Genomic DNA, 19,730 nt, shown 5'->3' with positions numbered 1-19,730 from the left:
TATCTATCTATCTATCCCCCCCCCCCAACTCTCCATGGCAGTGTGTGTTTGTGTTACTCTGCTCTGGGATTCCTTCTTGTTTTTATCTTCCTGGCCTTGGTCAGACAAATACACATAGGTTTATTCTTTTTATCTTGTTTCCCTATGCCTCCAGCACTCAGGTGTGTGGGAGGGCATGTGTGTATGGGTGGGGGGGGGGGGTATGCGTGTTCCCCCCCGCCTCTCTCTTTTGCAATCCCTCACTTCCCCTGGTCTCTTACAACACACAGAAAAGCACCATCTTGCACTTTGATTTCCCATCCCCGCCTCCAGTTATGCCAGCAGCTCCAGCCGTGGGACAGGCCCACCTGGTTCTGCAACCTGCCAGGCCAGTGTCCATGGGGCAGCATGCCGTGCCGGGGGGGGCGGGGCAGTGCATCGTAGCTGTCCGACCATGCATGTGCAGGTGTAAGCACATGGGGCATGGGCTCTCACCTCTGCCCCATTCAGATGCAGGCTACCCTAATTCAAGATGGCTGCACTGAGGATCAGATCTACAAAAGGACATAGGCCCCTGTGTCATGGGTTCCCAGGCTCTGGTCAATGCCCCGTCTGTAACCCCGCCCTTGGGAGTGACCCTTTTAGTGCGCCAGACCCCACAGAACCCCCCAGGGGCTGGCATGTGGCCTCCACAACTCTGGCCTCATGGTGAGAGGCAGCAATCTCTGTCTCTCTCCATGGCTCCGGCAGCGAATCCGGCCAAGCCAGACTCCTGCAGAAGGCTCGTTCCACGGCCCTTCCAGGCGCAAGGCTGGTCCTATTTGCGGTGACACAGGGTAACAATGTCTCTGTCCCCTGGCCTATGGCGTCTGAAAGTGCTTAGGGCAGCGTGGTGAAATGAAGGTCACGACAGAGCCGCATCTCACTTGAGCAACGCTGCTGGAAGAACCATATTTGCTTCTTCCAGGCCTGTTTTTTCACACTCCTGAGTGACGTAGTTACACCGATTTACTTTCCTAGTATAGAGCAGGCCTGAAACCCAGGTGGGAGAGCCCTGTGTCTCTCTCTGAACAGCTGACGTTATTCCAGCCACTTCACCCCTTTCTCCTTTGTTCTTCTCCCATTGAGGTCATACCTTCTGCCTGCCCTGTTTCCTCATGTTAGGTGTTGCTTGTTCAGTCATTGGGAGTGACTCATGGGCTTTCCAGCTCCTCTGTTGATCTGAGTCAGTTTCACCCAGTTCTGTCACCCATTCATCCACCCTAGGCCTAGTCCACACCAGAAAATTAATTTGTTAACTCCGTCACTCAGGGATGTGAAAAAGCCACCCTCCTGAGCGGTGTGGTTAAGCCACCTAACCCCTGGTGTAGACAATGCTAGGTTGCTGGGGGATCTAATTACGGCCTCTCGAGGAGGTGGATTAACTACGGCGTCAGCAGAACCTCTCCTATCGGTATATGTAGCGTTGACACAGGAGCACTATAGCGGCGTTTTAAGTGTAGCCAAGCCCCTAGACACATCTCATGTTGCCCGTGCTGCTCTAAGAGCAGCATTAACACTTCCTCCTCCCTCCATTGGGTGGCGATGCAAAGGAGAGAGGGAAACCGAGGCACACATTGTCTTTGTAAAGCTCTCAGCAGACATTCTCCCTGCATCACAGTGCTCAGCGCACTCGGCAGTGCCACAGGTCTTCGGTTTTCGGTACCACGGAGGTGGCAGGGAGAGTCTGCGCGTCCGCCCCTGTGCTCAGTGGCCCAGTGAGTGTGTTTTACATAAAGTGATGCAGATTTGACAGGAGAGGTGGAGAGGCTTCTGGGGCTGGAGCACCCCCATAGCCCACAGGGTTTCCCCTAGGCTCAGGGAGACCCTTCTTCCCCATGGGGCAGGGGTGGGGTTTGAACCTGGGTCGCCTGTGTCCCAGGCGTGTGCTCTAACCACTAGGCTACTGGACAAGGGGGGTGGAGCCTCTCTCCCTTTTTGCCTTTTTCCCATATCTAAGATGGCTGCCAGCCTTCACCCTATGGAAGATGAAGCCTCACTGTGCCCTAAACAAAGATGGCTTCCACAATGGTCCTAGCCAAGATGGGGGTCACAGTGGCAGCCGTGTTAGTCTGTATAAGTAAAAACAATGAGGAGTCCTTGTGGCATCTTAGACACTAACAAATTTATTTGGGCATAAGCTTTTGTGGGCTAGAACCCACTTCATCAGATGCATGGAGTGGAAAATACAGGAGCAGGTATAAATACATGAAAAGATGGGAGTTGCCTTACCAAGTGAGAGGTCAGTCCAATGAGACAATTCAATTAAAAGTAGGATACCAAGGGAGGAAAAAATAACCAGGGCCGCCCAGAGGCGGGGGGCGGGGGGGGGGGCAAATGGGACAATTTGCTCCAGGCCCTGGGCCCACAGGGATCCCCACGAAAATATAGTATTCTATGGTATTGCAACTTTTTTTTATGGAAGGGGCCCCCGAAATTGCTTTGTCCCAGGCCCCCTGAATCCTCTGGGTGGCCCTGAAAATAACTTTTGTAGTGGTAATGAGAGTGGCCCATTTCAAACAGTTGACAAGAAAGTGTGAGTAACAGTAGGGGGAAATTAGTATGGGGGGTATTAGGTTTAGCTTTTGTAATGGCCCAACCACTCCCAGTCTTTATTCAGGCCTAATTAGATGGTGTCCAGTTTGCAAATTAATTCCAGTTCTGCAGTTTCACGTTGGAGTCTGTTTTGAATTTTTGTTGTTGAAGAATTGCCACTTTTAGGTCTGTTATTGAGTGACCAGGGAGATTGAAGTGTTCTCCTGCTGGTTTTTGAATGTTATAATTCCTGATGTCAGATTTGAGTCCATTTATTCTTTTGCGTAGAGACTCTCCGGTTTGGCCAATGGACATGGCAGAGGGGCATTGCAGGCGGCCCTTTAGTCTGAGCCGCCCCATCAAACATGTAAAAAGCAACAGAGTCCTGTGGCACATGAGCTTTCGTGGGTGAATACCCACTTCGTCAGACGCTGCTCGTCTACCAGGTGCCACAGGACTCTTTACAGATCCAGACTACACGCTACCCCTCTGAGACTAGCAAACATGGCCATTTACGTTGCCCTCACGTTGCCCCTTTCAAACATGGCCGCCGCGGAGCCCATGGTCCCGCTGATTGGTGCGAGAACCAGCCAATAACTCTCCAGCCTCAGCCCTCGCGCCGAGCCACTCTCCTGCTATGGGATTAAAGGAAGGGCGTTGGGCAGTGATTGATGTCCCCTCCGCCAATAGCAATAGGACTCCTGGGGTCTTGGACCAATAGGGTGCGGAGAGGGGCGGGGCGGTGCTTCCGGGTTGGGGAGTGAATGGGGCTGGAGCCGGGGCCTGAGAGCAGGTAACGGGACGAACCGTTCCCGGACGCCTGGGTCCGCTCCGTGCCTGTGGGGGTCGGGGGGGAGCCCGGACGCCTGGGTCCGCTCCGTGCCTGTGGGGGGTGGGGGAGCCCGGACGCCTGGGTCCGCTCCGTGCCTGTGGGTGTCGGGGGGGAGCCCGGACGCCTGGGTCCGCTCCGTGCCTGTGGGGGGCGGGGGAGCCCGGACGCCTGGGTTCTATTTTTGGCTGCGGGGCTGTGCTGCTGCCGGTTGATTTGAGGGGTGCCCCATGTCCCCTTGTAGGGCGGAGCCCCGAACCCGGCCCTGCCATGGAGACCCTGATCCCCGTGATCAACAAACTGCAGGAGATTTTCAACACGGTGGGGGCTGAGGTGATCCAGCTGCCCCAGATCGTGGTGATCGGGGCCCAGGTGAGACCCCCCCGCCTCCCCCCTCCCAGCTCCACCCTTCCCTCCCTGGGGGATCCAGCTGCCCCATTGGGGTCCAGGTGAGACCCCCCCCCGCCTCCCTCCTCCCAGCTCCACCCTTCCCTCCCTGGGGGATCCAGCTGCCCCATTGGGGTCCAGGTGAGACCCCCCCGCCTCCCCCCTCCCAGCTCCACCCTTCCCTCCCTGGGGGGATCCAGCTGCCCCATTGGGGTCCAGGTGAGACCCCCCCGCCTCCCCCCTCCCAGCTCCACCCTTCCCTCCCTGGGGGATCCAGCTGCCCCATTGGGGTCCAGGTGAGACCCCCCCGCCTCCCCCCTCCCAGCTCCACCCTTCCCTCCCTGGGGGGATCCAGCTGCCCCATTGGGGTCCAGGTGAGACCCCCCCGCCTCCCCCCTCCCAGCTCCACCCTTCCCTCCCTGGGGGGATCCAGCTGCCCCATTGGGGTCCAGGTGAGACCCCCCCCGCCTCCCAGCTCCACCCTTCCCTCCCTGGGGGGATCCAGCTGCCCCATTGGGGCCCAGGTGAGACCCCAGACCTCCCCCCTCCCAGATCCACCCTTCCCTCCCTGGGGGGATCCAGCTGCCCCATTGGGGTCCAGGTGAGACCCCAGACCTCCCCCCTCCCAGATCCACCCTTCCCTCCCTGGGGGGATCCAGCTGCCCCACCGGGGTCCAGGTGAGACCCCCCCCCCCCCAACACCCTCTAATCTCTGAAGCTCCAGGCTCCTTTTCTCCCTCTCCCCACCCCGTCTGGCTGCCCCTCACCCTCCTGTCCCCTCCAGCCTTAACCCCGTCTCTCCCCTCATCACAGAGCAGTGGGAAGAGCTCGGTTCTGGAGAGCATTGTGGGTTGCGACTTCCTGCCCCGGGGCTCCGGCATTGTCACCCGGCGGCCTCTGGTCCTGCAGCTGGTGAACGTGCCATCGCTGGAGGAGCGGCAACGTGCAGCCAGTGGGGAGACAAGTAAGGGGGTGCTGGGAGGCAGGTGGGCTCTCCCTGGGCTGAGGTGACAGGAGGCGTTAGGGGGAGTGGGGTATAGTGGTTAGAGTGGGGGGGGAGCTGGAAGCCAGGACTCCTGGGTTCTCTCCCTTGCTTTGCAGTACCATTCACTGGGAGGCCCCCCACCCCCTTCCAGCTCTGGGAGGTTGAGGATAGAGACCCCAAGGGCTGAGGTGGTGAGATCCCAAGGTGTCTGGCTCACTGTGACCCCCTCTCTCCCTACTGCTGGGGAGCCCGTGTCTGTGGGTTGAAGCCAGTGGCTCCTATGGGGAGCCAGGGGCCAAAACAGACCTTCTTGGAGTGGAGCTGCGCAGGCCCGTGAAGCCCTGTCCATGTTCTGGGGGCCTGAGAGTGACCCTGAATTGGCTCTCCCTGCAGGTACCCAGGCTGAGGAGTGGGCGACCTTCCTGCATTGCAAGCACAAGGTAGGGGCCCTGCTCGGGATCTGGGGGTGGCCCCCTCAACCCCTGTCTGGGTCTTGGGGGGAAATAATGGTAATTGGAGGGGTGGGGGATGCCCCTTCCTGACCTGTCTGTTAAGCGGTAATGGGGTGATATTCCCAGCACCCTTCCCTATCCTTTGCTGGAGGTGGGGGGCAGCCTCCCTTGCCCATCCTGGCTGTGGGTCATTGCACGCGCCCTCTCCATGTACTGTCAGCTTCTGGGCAGAGGGAAGTGCCACCAGGGGCCATGGAGCCTGTCTCAGGGCCAGACCTGCCTCTCTGTCCCCTCTCAGACCTTCACTGACTTTGATGAGATCCGGCAGGAGATTGAGACTGAGACTGAGAGGATGACAGGAACCAACAAGGTAATGAACACCTGTGACATAGACCTCCCCAATGTTTGTGTGTGAAACCAGGAGTCCTGGCTCCCAGCCCCCCCTGCTCTACCCCACCAGATGCCACTCCCCTCCCCGAGCCAGGGAGAGAACCCAGGAGTCCTGATCCCAGCCCCCCACTACTGTAACCCACCAGCCCCCACTCCCCTCCCAGAGTTGGGGAGAGACCCAGGAGTCTTGGCTCCCAGCTCCCCGCCGCTCTAACCACCAGCCCCCACTCCCCTCCCAGAGCTTGGGAGAGAACCCAGGAGTCCTGGCTCCCAGCCCCCCGCCCTCCCCTGCTCTAACCCACCAGACCCCACTCCCCTCCCAGAGCCGGGGGGAGAACCCAGGAGTCCTGGCTCCCAGCCCCCCCTGCTCTACCCCACCAGATCCCCCTCCCCTCCCAGAGCTTGGGAGAGAACCCAGGAGTCCTGGCTCCCAGCCCCCCCCCCCCCCCCCCGCTCTAACCCACCAGCCCCCACTCCCCTCCCAGAGCTGGGGAGAGAACCCAGGAGTCTTGGCTCCCAGCCCCCCCTGCTTTAACTGGTTATTGCCCTGCAGGGGATCAGCCCGGAGCCCCTGTATCTGAAGATCTACTCCCCACACGTCCTGAATCTGACACTGGTCGACCTACCGGGGATCACCAAGGTGAGAGGCAGGTGCCCCATGGTGTTGGGGGATGGGATGGGGAAGGGTCCTTGGATGGTGGGGAGGGGTAATGCCCCACTGTGGGTGTCTGTCAAAGCTGCCACTAGGGGGATATTTCCAAAATCCGGCTTATTCCTGTTCTCACTGGGAGACCTTCCCAACTACAGACCCTCAGTCAGTTGGTGTCTGTAACCATGAGTCCTGGCTCCCAGCCCCTCCTGCTCTAACCACCAGACCCTGCTCTCATCCCAGAGCTGGGGAGAGAACCCAGCAGTCCGGGCTCGCCTGTATCTTGTCTGGCAGGAGCCTGCACTCACTCTTCTCTCCCCTCCACAGGTGCCTGTGGGGGACCAGCCCCCCGACATTGAGGGCCAGGTGCGGGAGATGATCTTATCCTACGTCTCCAACCCGAACTGCCTGATCCTGGCTGTGACAGCTGCCAACACCGACATGGCCACGTCTGAGGCACTCAAGCTGGCCCGGGATGTTGACCCTGATGGTACTGATGTGGGGGGCTCCCCCGGGGGACCCAGGGCATGGGTGGGGCTGAGAGCTGGTGGGCTGTGAGCCCTGCATGGTGGGAGTGGAGGCAGGTGGTGAGGGGGATGCAGTGGATTTACTGGGTGTTTGGTGCTGCAGCCTTCACAGACTCTCTTTAGGGAGTGCCCCTCCCTTTTAATATGCGAGGCTCTGGCTTTGTTCCCCCATAACTCCCTTGGGCTCCAGCCCCCGTGTTCCTCTCTGTGGCTCTCCACCAGTCCAGGGGAGTTTGGGTCCCTAGCAGAGACTTCACCCTCACGGGAGCGCAGCAGGCAGCAGGGACCGGGAGAGACGCGGGGCAGCCTTAGCAAAACCCGCTGTTTGTTGGTCCCCTGCAGTCCAGGATCGGAGGGTCCAGGCTAGAGAAGAAAAGCCAGGCTTAGGTCAGAGTCTGTGTCGGCTGGATCACGTGCCCTGCTGCTCCAAAACCTCCTGGGGGTCTGCCTCCTGCCCTGGCTGTGCTGTGGGGCTCCAGCGGCCGTGCTGGCCCAGACGCGGGTACCCAATGGAGGGGTTTTCCTGGTGCTGTAGGAATGCCACCTAGTGCCGGAAACACTGGTCTGCCAGCACAGCAGCGTCTGCGCTGGGGGTTAGGTTGCTGTGGGGGGTTTCACACCCTGACCTACGTCATTAGGTGGGTAAGTGTAGCCTGGGCCTGCCTGATCATCCCTACCCCTCCCCTCCTGCAGGACGCCGCACACTGGCCGTGGTCACCAAGCTGGACCTGATGGACGCTGGGACGGATGCCATGGACGTTCTGATGGGCCGGGTCATCCCTGTCAAACTGGGCATCATTGGGGTGGTGAACAGGTGGGCAGGAGGGTGGTGGTTGGGGGGGGGACGGCATAGAGCCGGTGGAGGGGCTGTAGGGCCTGGGGGGGCTGCTGAGAGGTGGGAGGGGCAGGCCGTGGCTGGAGTTTGGAGGTGTGTGCGTGGAGTTGGGGGGTGGAGGGCTGTGGAGATGTAGGGCATGGGGGGGCTGCTGAGAGGTGGGAGGGGCAGGACGTGGCTGGAGTTTGGAGGTGTGTGCGTGGAGTTGGGGGGTGGTGGGCTGTGAAGAAAGTCTTTGGTGGTGGGATGGGGGCACTGTGCTGGAGTTTGGGGGATTGGGGGTGTTGCAGGGGGGCAGCAAACACAATGTTCCCCCCCCCCAGCCTGGAATGGAGGGGGAGGGGGGACAGACAAATGACTCTGTCCCGCCCCTCCCAGGAGCCAGCATGACATCAACACCGGGAAGAGCATCACGGAGTCACTGCAGGATGAGCAGGGCTTCCTGCAGAAGCGATACCCGTCGCTGGCCAACCGCAATGGCACCCGGCATCTGGCCAAGACCCTCAACCGGTGGGTACCAGCTGGGGAGGAGCAGTGCCGGCTAGGGTCTGTGCAGCGGGGGCTCTGCTCTCCCTGGCGAGGGGCACTGGCGCGGCATCGGGGCCAGAGGACTAGGGCTGGGGAGCGTGCAGTTAAGGGATCTGTTGCAGAGAAGGAAAAGGGCGGAGGGGTGTGTGCTGCCCCGGCAGACGGAATAGAAGTGACCAGAAAGGGGGGTGTGGGTGAGTGTCAGACCTGACATTCTCCTGCAGAACTCAGTGCCACTAGAGGTGGGGCAGCAGGAGGAGCAGGGTAGCACATGGCGGCAGGAGACCCTGGAGTCACCCCAGCGGAGGAGCTGAGCCCTGGCTGTCCGCGCTGGGGGCCGGGAGGCTCATTCCTGTGCCGTGCCCCAGGTTGCTGATGCACCACATCCGGGATTGCCTGCCGGAGCTGAAAACCCGGGTGAATGTGCTGACGGCCCAGTACCAGTCTGTGCTGCAGAGCTACGGGCAGCCCATCGAGGACAAGAATGCCACGCTGCTGCAGATCATCACCAAGTTCGCCACCGAGTATTGCCACACCATCGAGGGCACGGCCCGGAACATCGAGACCTCAGAGCTGTGAGTGCTGAGGGGGAGGCGGGCCTGCCCCCTCAAGAGCAGGAACTGCAGTGCAGATACCTGGGAGCTGAGAGGTCGGGGGGCAGGGGTGTGTGGCCATTTTAAGGGGGCCTGTGCTTTGGCTACTGTTTCTATGCCTGTCACGGACTCACAGATCGTGCTCACTCTTGGCCCCGTGCGGTCCGTGGGGGGTGCCCCTTTTAGTGAGACAGCTCTTCTCGGGGGTCCACTCTCTCTCGGGGTCAGGCCCCTCCACCTCCTGGATCCGCACCTCTCTGAGCCTTAGCACGTCTGTCTCTGCCGTGGGCCCCCTCAGGGAGTCCACTCGCTCTGGACCCCCAGGGCCTCCACCCCCGAAGGGGTTGATGCAACCCTGTTCTCTAGACCAGAGTGACTCTCAGCCAGCATGAAACAGGAGGGTTTATTGAGAGTTGAACCCAGCACAGGAAACTCTCAGGGCCTCAGGCCTGGTCTCCCTCAGCACAGCACATCCCAGTCTCCCTGCATCCAGGTGGGCTCTGCCTGCTCCCCGTCTCCAGCCCAGAGCCCCCCTGCTCGCAGCTGGGCATCTGAGATCACCGGCCCCAGGCCCCGCCTCTGTCCATTGTCTTCTCTCCAGGTAAACAGGGTCGTAAACCGGGGCCTCCTCTCCTGCTTCTGTCCTCTTGCTGGAACCGGCTGGTTAGGTCACTGGGTCCTCACTCTGCAGCCCATTGTCCTCCCACTGGCCAGAACCGGCTGCGTCTCCTCTCCCCCTCTCCCCTCACCTCGTTAAACCAGTAACACCCAGGGAAACTGAGTCCCACCCACTCTGCATGCAAACCATTGAAACTCCACAGAAAACAAGAAAACCCCCCACTTCGTCACAATGCCCCCTCCCAACCCTTCTGTGTCTCTTCTCTCCCCTCCCCCCCCGCCATCCCCCCAGCTGCGGGGGTGCCCGCATGTGCTACATCTTCCACGAGACATTCGGCCGGACGTTGGAGTCCATCGACCCGCTGGCTGGGCTCACGATGTTGGACATCCTGACGGCCATTCGCAATGCCACGGTATGGTACCCTCCCCCCCCAGGCAGTACCCCCTCCACTGGCCCCTGTTCTATTAATTAGATGGAATAAATGGGCCACAGATGTTCCCATGGCCCAGTCACTGTCCCACATTAAACAGTGCGAAGCGAGCTGCAGGGTTTGGTACCAGAGACCTCGGCCTGCCCAGCACCACGGCAAATGCCATCCGCTGTCCTCTTAAGCTGCTGTTAATGATACAGAGGAGACTGCAAAGCCATGGGCGGCGTGTGAACAGCTGGCTTCGGAAGGCTAGCCCCTGGCTTGGCTGTACCACCCTGCCCCTTCTGTCCCCCTTTCCTTGCTGGAGCCCGAGCACCCTGCCATGTGGCTGCCAGCCCCTTACCATGCCTCAGCCCTGCATGGTAGGGTAATACCGCCTGACTCTACACGCTATGGACCCCTCCCCCATACATACCATGTTGGGGATGGTACCGAGCCATGACTGGGGGTAACAGACCATAGTGGACTGCGGGGAGAGCGTGTGTATGTGCCCCCAGTCCCCTGGAGTAGGATGTACCCCTGGGGCTGGGGGTGCCCACCCCACGACACCCTCAGTCCCATCTCGCTGCGGCTGCCTGGGACTGGCTCCCCCCTTGTGTCCTGACTAGCCCACTCCTGGCTTTCTGTGCCCCAGGGGAGTAGAGAATGGGATGAGGCTGGGTGGTGACTGCAGGTGGGGGTGTCTCTCTATCCCCACTGGAGAAGCCGCTGCTCTGAGGAGGTCCCTGCCTCCCGCCCCAAGGGCCCCCGTCCCGCCCTCTTCGTGCCCGAGGTCTCCTTCGAGCTGCTGGTGAAACGTCAGATCAAGCGTCTGGAGGATCCGAGCCTGCGCTGTGTTGAACTGGTGCACGAGGAGCTGCAGCGCATCATTCAGCACTGCTCCACCTACAACACGCAGGTACCCCCCTCCCCCTGGAAACCCTCAGGCCCCCCCATCATCCAGCCCTGCTCCACCTACACCACACAGGTACCCCCCTCCCCCGGGAACCTTCACCCCCCCCATCATCCAGCCCTGCTCCACCTACACCACGCAGGTACCCCCCCTCCCCCGGGAACCCTCACCCCCCCATCATCCAGCCCTGCTCCACCTACACCACGCAGGTACCCCCCCTCCCCCCGGAAACCCTCAGCCCCCCCCATCATCCAGCCCTGCTCCACCTACACCATGCAGGTACCCCTCCTCCCCCCGGAAACCCTCACTCCCCCATCATCCAGCCCTGCTCCACCTACACCACGCAGGTACCCCCCCTCCCCCCGGAAACCCTCACCCCCCCCCATCATCCAGCCCTGCTCCACCTACACCACGCAGGTACCCTCCTCCCCCCGGGAACCCTCACCCCCCCATCATCCAGCCCTGCTCCACCTACACCACGCAGATACCCCCCCTCCCCCTGGAAACCCGCAGCCCCCCCATCATCCAGCCCTGCTCCACCTACACCACGCAGGTACCCCCCCTCCCCCTGGAAACCCTCACTCCCCCATCATCCAGCCCTGCTCCACCTACACCACGCAGGTACCCCCCCTCCCCCTGGAAACCCTCACCCCCCCATCATCCAGCCCTGCTCCACCTACACCACGCAGGTACCCCCCCTCCCCCTGGAAACCCTCAGCCCCCCATCATCCAGCCCTGCTCCACCTACAACATGCAGGTACCCACCCCCCCTCTTTTGAAGTTTCAACATTTCCAAGGTCTTTCCTCTCTTCCCCTCCCCCACCCCAGGAGCTGCTGCGCTTCCCCAAACTGCATGAAGCGATTGTGGAGGTGGTGACAGGTGTCCTGCGGCAGAGGCTGCCCATCACCAACGAGATGGTAACACCCCAGGGGGAGGGGGCTGCTATGGGACATCTGGGATCCATGCAGGGTTGAGGGCTGATACGGGTGTGGGGGTTGAAGTCTGTGTCCCAGGGCAGATTGATTTAAGTCAGCAAGTGGGAAAATGCACTTTAAAAATCACCAACTTTAATCATATTTTGCATTTGTACTTTTTAGGAAAATAACTTAAAAGGTGGATTCTCACTGGTGGATAACCATTAAACCATGTTAATTTGCAGCTAAATCTAGTCTTTACACTACACTAAGTGTGGTGCTTCTCTCTGCAAAGCCGGCGGGTACACTAGATCTGGACACATTTGTTTAAACCGTTCTGTAGCTGAACCTACATTTATTCAGAATTTAATTTTCTGATATTAGAAAATGGTGAATGATGCATTTTTATTTACTAGATAATTAATAAAAACAATTAAATGCTGTTTCTGGGCATTTTTAATGGATTCCAGTTTCCATCCAAATAGAGCTTGACACAAATTACAAGTAAGAAAATTAAATTACCTTAAATGTTCTGGGTCCAGAAGAACAAATGTCAATCAAAACATGTTTTGCATTTAAAACTAACTGATATATTCAACACAGGCCTTTCACGATGTCCTTTGAATGAAAGTTAAGTGTAAGAGGACAAGATCTACTAGTTGTTTCCCTCTTCCAGTCTGAGATTTTACAAGGATTCCAGCTTGTCCAACTCCCAGTTGGGTTTTGAACTTTGAACAAACTGAAATGAAGGAAGTATTCTCTCTGCTATTGAAACCTGGTTTAACTTTCAACAAACTCTGGTTCGCAGTGCTGAGCCAGTGACTTCTGCGGTTTGATGTTCTTTAAGATGTCAGCAGCAAACATACTGCTTTTGATTAAAATCCATTACAATTCTGGCAACTTGTGTTAAGGGCTAAGCTTACAATACTCTCAATATTATTTTAAACAGCTTCACAACAAAAATCACATTTATTGAGTTTAAATTAAATATTGTTTTGTTTTCGAAGCTCACAGGGTTTTTTGTTTTTAATCCACCATGCTGGGCCCCCTCCCATCCCATCTCTCTCCCCTGCAGGTTCATAATCTGGTTGCAATCGAGCTCGCCTATATCAACACCAAGCACCCGGACTTCATTGACACAGCGCTGGTGTCTGCCTCTGTCAGCAGCAGCAAGGTAATGCCTCTCTGCTCCCCTCCCCCATGTCCCGCTACTGAGCCTCTTCCCCCCCCCTTCCCCCCCAACAATGGGCACCAGTGTCGCCCCACCCCCCTTCATGGCATGCTGGTGGCCAGCTGGTCTCTGCTCTCCACAGAATGACCCCCCTGTGGAGGGGATCCGGCGCTGGAAGAGTGACAAAGTGGAGGATGCTGGCATGGAGGAGAAGCCCAAGGGGAACGTCCAGCCCCCCATGTATTCCAGCCCCAGTCGCTCCCATGCTGTCAATCTGTTGGACACGGTGAGTTACCCCCTCCCCACACAGGCAGGTGATGGTGGGGGAGTGACAGCAGGAGACCTGTGTCTGGGCCAACCTCGCTGCTCTGGCTCCCTTCGTGCCTTTTCAGAGCTGCTTTGCTTCCAAGGCCAGCAGGGATCATCCTGATCATCATACACCCCGCAACACCCCAGGCTAGGGAACAGCTGGCCAGTGCTGGACAATGCACCACAATCCATTCTTTCACTCTTAACAATTTCTGCCTTATTTCCAGTCTCAATGTTTCAAGCTTCAGCTTCAACCCACCTCCTTGTTGGAGAATTTTCTGACCTTTGCGTGTGATCCCAGCGTTGTGCTACTGGAGATTGCCTGGTTTATAACCTTACTACTGTTATCCCTGGGGGAAGGCCCTGCGTGGTGGGACCCCCATTTCCCTGGAAGTCCTGTGCCCTCTCTCTCTTCCCACAGCCCATGCCGGCCACACGGAAGCTGAGCCAGCGGGAGCAGCGGGATTGCGAGGTGATCCGCAGACTCATCAAATCCTATTTCCTCATAGTGCGCAAAAGCATCCAGGACAGGTAAGATGTGGGGGGACGAGGGGGTGAGGCTGCAGTCCCTCTCCTGGACCCTTACGGACCACGGGGGGTTGAAAGGCGCCCTTGTGACCTCTGCCCCTCCTCCACAGCGTCCCCAAGACAGTCATGCATTTCCTGGTGAACTATGTCAAGGACCATCTGCAGAGCCAGCTGGTTGGGCAGCTATACAAGCAGCAGCTGCTGGACGTGCTGCTCACAGAGTCAGAGGACATGGCACAGCAGCGCAAGGAGGCTGCTGGGCTGCTCCAGGTGAGGGGAGGAGAGTGGGGGGTAGTCTCTCTGCCCCCTGCCTGGACTAATGTCTTCTGTCTCCCATCAGGCCTTGCAGCGAGCCAGCCAGACCATCTCTGAGATCCGGGAGACGCAACTCTGGTGAGGGGAGGCTGTGCCTACAAACCAAGCCCTGGGCTCTGCTCTGCTGTCCCAGCATGGTTCCAGGGGGGCACCCCTATCTGCCCAGAGCCTGCCTCACGTGGTGTCACAAACACCCCTGCTGACCCGTGGGGGTGTCCAGAGAAGCTGAGTGTTTCTACTCCCTGTGTGGGGTGGGGGGAGGGGGGAGATAGAGGGACAGTGGCAGACACCACACACACCCTCCCCCTGTTCTTTGCTGCCTGTGTATCTGAGCCGCTCCGATGGTGGGTTGGTGTTACGGAATAAAACCCGTTTGTGCAAAGAGCTGGCTTGGATTGTTACCTGGGGTGACACCTGCAGTCTAAAGAATTTCAAGGTGGAAGGAAAATGATGGGTGCACTGAGTGGCTAATGCAGTATGGGCACCAGCCTGGCTCCCTACTCACAGTTAGCAGCCGATGCTGCCATTTTGTTCTGTCCCTTGGCGCACAGTTGGTAGTTGCGGAGCGTAGATCTCACCCACGACTGGTGCTTCCTCCACCACTGGCAGCTCTCCCTGGAGACCTGGGCTGCCGCTCTGCTCCCGCTGCAGAGGCTGCTTCTCGGCAGGGAAGAGATCTTGTTTTGCTGCATCCAGACTTTACTTCTCAGCCGGGAACCAGTTCAGTGGCGCTGCTTTTCTTGGCCCAAGCCTTGGAGAAAAAAAGCGAGGCATTAGCGGCCTCACCTACTTTTGTATGTCAGAATAAAGGATGGGAAATTCCCCCAGCTCTGAGCATATTCCACTCACGGCAGCACAGCATTGCAACACCTTTCAGGTGGCATCTCGGGCTGAAATGCAGGGATCATAACTATGCAAGAGGGTCTGGTTCGCAGCATAGTCCCTGGTGCCTTAAGAACTGGACATCCCTCAGCTAGAGGTGGAGGTTGTGGGTCTGATTGGAGAGGAAAGAGTGTATATATATATATATATATATAACAAATGGAAGAACATGAAAGATTACTATAAACCAGAACCTAGGAAATGTAGAAAATTGATAAGGGAAGCAAAAGGGCATAAGGAAACAAATCTATGCCCAGTACAGTTAAGGACAACATGAAGATGATTTTTTAAAACGCATATTAGGAACAAAGAGAATCTTAGCAATGGTATTGCTCTATTACTAGATAGAAATGATAGAACTGTCAGTACTAATGCAGAAAAGGCTCTGTATTTAGGAAAAGAAAAGCAGATGATGCAGTCCAGGGCTCACCCTGTGTCAAAATGTTCCAGGAGGCCGTTCCAGTACTTCTGACCATGGTGATACAGCCCCATACGGCCAGGTGTATGTCCCTCTCTGTGTGATGGTAGATGACCGCGGCACGAGGCCCACCTCATCTCCAATAAACCTGGATGTCTTGCAGCGGCCCCAGCTTTGGGGCAAGTGTAGGTGAAGCAGCAGGGCAGAACGACTGCCCACCAACCCCTAGAGGGAGCTGAACAGCAAGAACCGTAAATCCTGGCCAGGAGCTGCAGAGAGACGTTCCTGTCACCATGAACCAGTGCCCTGGAGTTGGGACCCAGCCCTATACCCCCTGCTGCAGCAAATGGGGGTTCAGCTGGTTCCTCCTGGATCCCTGCAAACTGGGGTTCACAAGGGACTTTTCTCAACTTCCCCACTGCACCACCCCTATCACTATCCTCGCATTGCTCCCCCTTCCCCAGAGGACCATGCCCCATCTCACCACCCACACTCCCAGACCTGGATCCAGGTGGCAAAGGAGGGTACAGACCCCCACCACCAATCTTCCGTGCCCTCCCATGTTTCCTTTCATACCTCCTCACTGCTTCCCCATCCACTCCCCTCTTCAGGCCCCAGCACCCCACCCAGTGGTCGGGTGTCACCAGTGAAAGTGGGACCACCACCCCCTGTTTCTGTGAGCCTCCCCCAGACACTCCCAGGGCACTCACCCCCATCAAGGGCGGCAGCAGCAGCAGCTTGTGGTTGTGCTGCAGCAGGCTCTGGCTCCACTGGGTCAATTACAAGGTATTCTTGTTGAAATTTTGTGTTCTGGAACTTATTTTTTTAGGACTCCGGCACTGATGCAGTCATAGCCTAGGATGAAACTCTTTCAGTTCCTATGGTACCTCAGGGGGATGTTAAACAGCAACTACAAAAGTTAGACATTTTTAAATCCGTTGGTATGGATAACTTGCAGCCAAGAGTTTTGAAAGAGTTGTCCGAGGAAGTTCCAGCACTGTGAAAGAAAGCTAATGTTGTGCTAATATTTTAAAAAAGGTAAATGGGCCAACCTCGGTAATGATAGGTCTGGCAGCCTGACATCAACCCTAAGCAAAATAATGGGATAACTGACATAGAACATGATTGTATCAAGAACTAAAGGAGGATAATATAATTAATGCCAATCAATGTGGGTTTCTGGAAAATAGGTCCAGTCACACGAGCTTGATTTTTTTTAATGAGATGAGAAGGTTGATTGATAAAGTAATCGTGTTGCTGTCATGTACTTAGACTTTGGTAAGGTCTTTGACTTGGTACCACACAACATTTGGATTAAAAAAAAATCACCCTAAAACCAGACTGATTGCCCTCTAAATCCGTTGGAACCAATCTCCTTAGCGTATGCATGACATGCCTCAGGTGGACGTGACCTGAATTTCACTGAATTTGGGCTGCTGGTGGATCATTCCCTTCCCCGGCTTGGGTTGCACAATGTGATAAACAGGGACTCACCTTCAAGTGGGTGCGTTTCTAGTGGGATCCTTCAGGGACTGGTTCTTGGCCTACGCTATTGACCATTTTCATCAATAACCTGGCAGAAAACAAAGTCATCACTGGTACAGGTTGTAGATCACACAAAATGAGCAGAGTGGTAAACAATAAAAAGGACAGGTCACCGATACAGAGTAGCCCGGACCCTTTGGCAAACTGGGCGCAAGCGAATGAGATGCATTTTAACACAGGTAAATGGAAATGTATCCATCTAGGAACAAAGAACGTTGACCCCACCTACGGGTTGGGGGACTCGATCCTGTGAAGCAGCGATAGTGAGAAGGACTTGGGGGGAGGAAGTGGCTAATCAGCTCCCAGTGTGACAACATAGCCAAAAGAGCTATTCGGATCCTGGGATGTATGACCGGGGAATCAATTAACAAAACAGCAGAAGGCCAGTTTTATGAGAACAGTGCCAGACAAATTCACCAAAAAAGATGGACACTTCACACAGGCCTAATGTGGTGTCCATCTTTAAAAAGGGGGAGCTGGGGAACTATAGACCAACTATAGTCTAGAGAAGAGCAACAAAACTGATCCAAGGGCTAGAAAACATCGACCTATGAGGAAAGATTGAAAAAATTGGGTTTGTTTAATGAGGAGGAGAAAAGACTGAGAGGGAACAACAGTTTTCAAGTACATAAATGGTTGTTACAAGGAGGAGGGTGAAGACCTGTTCTTAATCGCTGAGGATAGGATAAGAAGCAATGGGTTTACATTGCAGCAAGGGAGGTTTAGGTTGGACATTAGGAAAAACTTCCCAACTGTCAGGGTTGTTAAATTATTTTCTCTGGCCACAGAGAGTAGGACAAGAGGCAATGGGTTCAAACTACAGCATCGCAGATTTAGATTAAACCTCAGGGAAAACTTCCTAACTAAGATCAGTAGGACAGTGGAACAGACACCGAGGGAGGTTGTGGAAGAGCCTTCACTGGAGGTTTTTCAATGGCAGCTGGAGCCAGCTGTCTGGGATGGCGTAGACCTAACAAAGCTTGCATCTTGTCCGGGGGTTAGACTAGCTGACCCTTGCGGTCCCTGCTAACCCTGTGGCTCTATGAAAACAATACAATAGAGATACTGGAATAATTGAGATACTTTGGTATGGACACCAGCCCTATGCTTATAGGCCTGTCAAGACACATAGAGACAGATTTACACATCCCTTCCCCTTTAGTTTGCCTTTCTTTCTAGTCACCTGAGCCTGACACTTGTGGGCTCCCCCAGACGAGTAAGGGGTTCTGTCACCACCTCCCCTATAACTGGGGGCCCTTTAATGCTTCTGCGGCTCAGAGCTTTGACAGCAGTAGCCAGCCCACAAGCATAAAAGGGTTCTCCTGACATCACAGGTCCCCTGCCGCCCCGACAGGCCAGCGTAGGGTGGCCAGTTCTGGTTGGATGGATTCCTGGAGGTTTCATCACATGACAATCTTTAATTCCTGGAGCCTGCGGACCAGTACTGGAGAGGTGGGAGCACCAGCTGTGTCGATGGGAGAAGCCTGCCCTTCGACAGTGCTGTCTGCACGGGCGTGAGTGATGCAGTCGCACGACACCAGGGCCTGGAGACAGCAGCTGTGAATTCCTCTGCTCCCACGCTACCCCCTGCAACCGCTCTCACTCCGCTGTTCAGCTGCAGGTGAGGCGTGAAGCCAACAGCAGGGTTCTCCCGCCAGCTCCCAAACAGCAGCAACGACTGAGCCTTGCGGCTTCTACTTGCCACTAACTAGGTGGCCGGAATCTCTTAGGATCTCTGCCCACAGGCGTGAAGTGTGGCAGCTCTCACCTCAGCGCTCTTAGTGAGAGAAGAATCAGCAGCTACTTCAAAACCCACCCGAGCGCCCACCGCCCAGAGGAGCAGCCCCAAGAACGTTCTAGCAGTGGGGAGTCTCTCCCCAAGTCCTTTGCATCAGTCCAGGGCCTCTCCCCACCTCGGCAAACATCAGTGTGGCCCTGGCTGACCCCATGCTGGGCCGTTGTGCGGGCGGCTCCCAACAGGTCCATCTCAGAGACATGGGCCCCACATACAAACCTTGGGTAGATTATGTCCTCAAACAACCTGCAGGTCAAATGCGATGAGGTGCAGCCCGTTGCTCACTCAGTTACCTCTCTTCTCTCCTGGCTTCTGGACCATGACTGGTGCGCACCCCTTTTCTTTGCACCTTCGCTGAACTCCTGGGGCTTGTCTATACTTGGCCCTACAGCGTAGACACGCCCTGCGCCGATGGGACTGGCACTCCTGTCCGCATAGGATACCCACTGCCCCAGAGGCAGGAGCTAAGCAGCTAGCGCTGTCTCCACAGGGACTTGGGACAACACTGGATTTTCCACACCCGACCGATGGACTTCCTAGTGCAGATGAGGCCTTTGCGGAAAGATTTCTAGAAAGACCAATATCAGGCCTTGCGCTCAGCAGAGCTATTGTGTGTACAAGCCCAGGCAGGTGTTAGTAGCTGCCAGTCAGCGGGGGGAAGACTGCGAGCATGCGTATCGCACATACCAGCCAATCTCCTAGGCCTGGTTTGCACTGGGAACTTACATCAGTGCAGCTACGGTGTGAAAAACCCGAGAGATGCAGCAACACCGACCCACCCCTGGTGTAAACAGCACTAAGTAGACGGAAGAATTCTTCCATCACCCTGGCTACAGCCTCTCGGGGAGGTGGATTCCCAATGCCGATGGGAAACCTCCCCACCGGTAGCGTCTACGCGGACGCTGCACTCATAGGGTGTTTGAAGTGTGGACATCCCCTTCATAACGAAACCCGTACTCCACACGGCAAACGGACAGCGGCATTCGAAATCCCTCTGAAACCTGTCTCAGATACAAGCTCTCGGGCGGCGTTCCCCGTGCAGCCTGCCCCACTTCAGTGTTGGGACGTCAATTCCAGTGGATGGGGGGCAACAGAACATTGCAGGCTGGAGTCACAAGGGGCACTTCCAGCATTTACTCCCCCCTGGCATTAACAAAACCCCCACTCAGCTGCCCCCAACCCT

At 56.6% G+C, this 19,730-nt stretch overlaps 1 protein-coding gene and 1 long non-coding RNA gene across 3 annotated transcripts; one reads left to right on the top strand and one right to left on the bottom strand.

The window, feature by feature from the left end:
* The first annotated feature begins 3,278 nt into the window (after positions 1-3,278).
* On the top strand, positions 3,279-14,289 carry LOC101941954 (dynamin-1-like protein). 2 transcript variants are annotated; one of them, XM_065571590.1, is made up of 18 exons: positions 3,279-3,346; positions 3,627-3,754; positions 4,583-4,733; positions 5,148-5,194; positions 5,505-5,576; positions 6,150-6,236; positions 6,573-6,735; positions 7,466-7,586; positions 7,986-8,117; positions 8,504-8,710; positions 9,639-9,759; positions 10,520-10,675; positions 11,498-11,587; positions 12,660-12,758; positions 12,898-13,041; positions 13,486-13,595; positions 13,703-13,862; positions 13,933-14,289. In XM_065571590.1, the coding sequence occupies exons 2-18, from the start codon at positions 3,653-3,655 to the stop codon at positions 13,987-13,989; spliced, it is 2,019 nt and encodes a 672-aa protein (XP_065427662.1). In that variant the 5' UTR covers positions 3,279-3,346; positions 3,627-3,652; the 3' UTR covers positions 13,990-14,289. The 2 variants fall into 2 exon arrangements, with proteins under 2 accessions (XP_065427662.1, XP_065427663.1); XM_065571591.1 differs by lacking the exon at positions 3,279-3,346 and adding an exon at positions 3,359-3,377.
* Positions 14,290-15,926: 1,637 nt separating this feature from the next.
* Positions 15,927-18,901, bottom strand: LOC135976364 (uncharacterized). The gene is made up of 3 exons (XR_010593502.1): positions 18,767-18,901; positions 16,702-16,780; positions 15,927-16,062 (listed from the first exon to the last, which is right to left on the bottom strand). It is a non-coding gene; the product is annotated as an uncharacterized LOC135976364 (long non-coding RNA).
* Positions 18,902-19,730: the final 829 nt, after the last annotated feature.

This window comes from Chrysemys picta, chromosome 17, assembly GCF_011386835.1.
Source record: "Chrysemys picta bellii isolate R12L10 chromosome 17, ASM1138683v2, whole genome shotgun sequence".
NCBI classification, from domain to species: Eukaryota; Metazoa; Chordata; order Testudines; family Emydidae; genus Chrysemys; species Chrysemys picta.
Note: the sequence above shows the minus strand (reverse complement) of the source record. Positions and strands in the feature narration are given on the sequence as shown.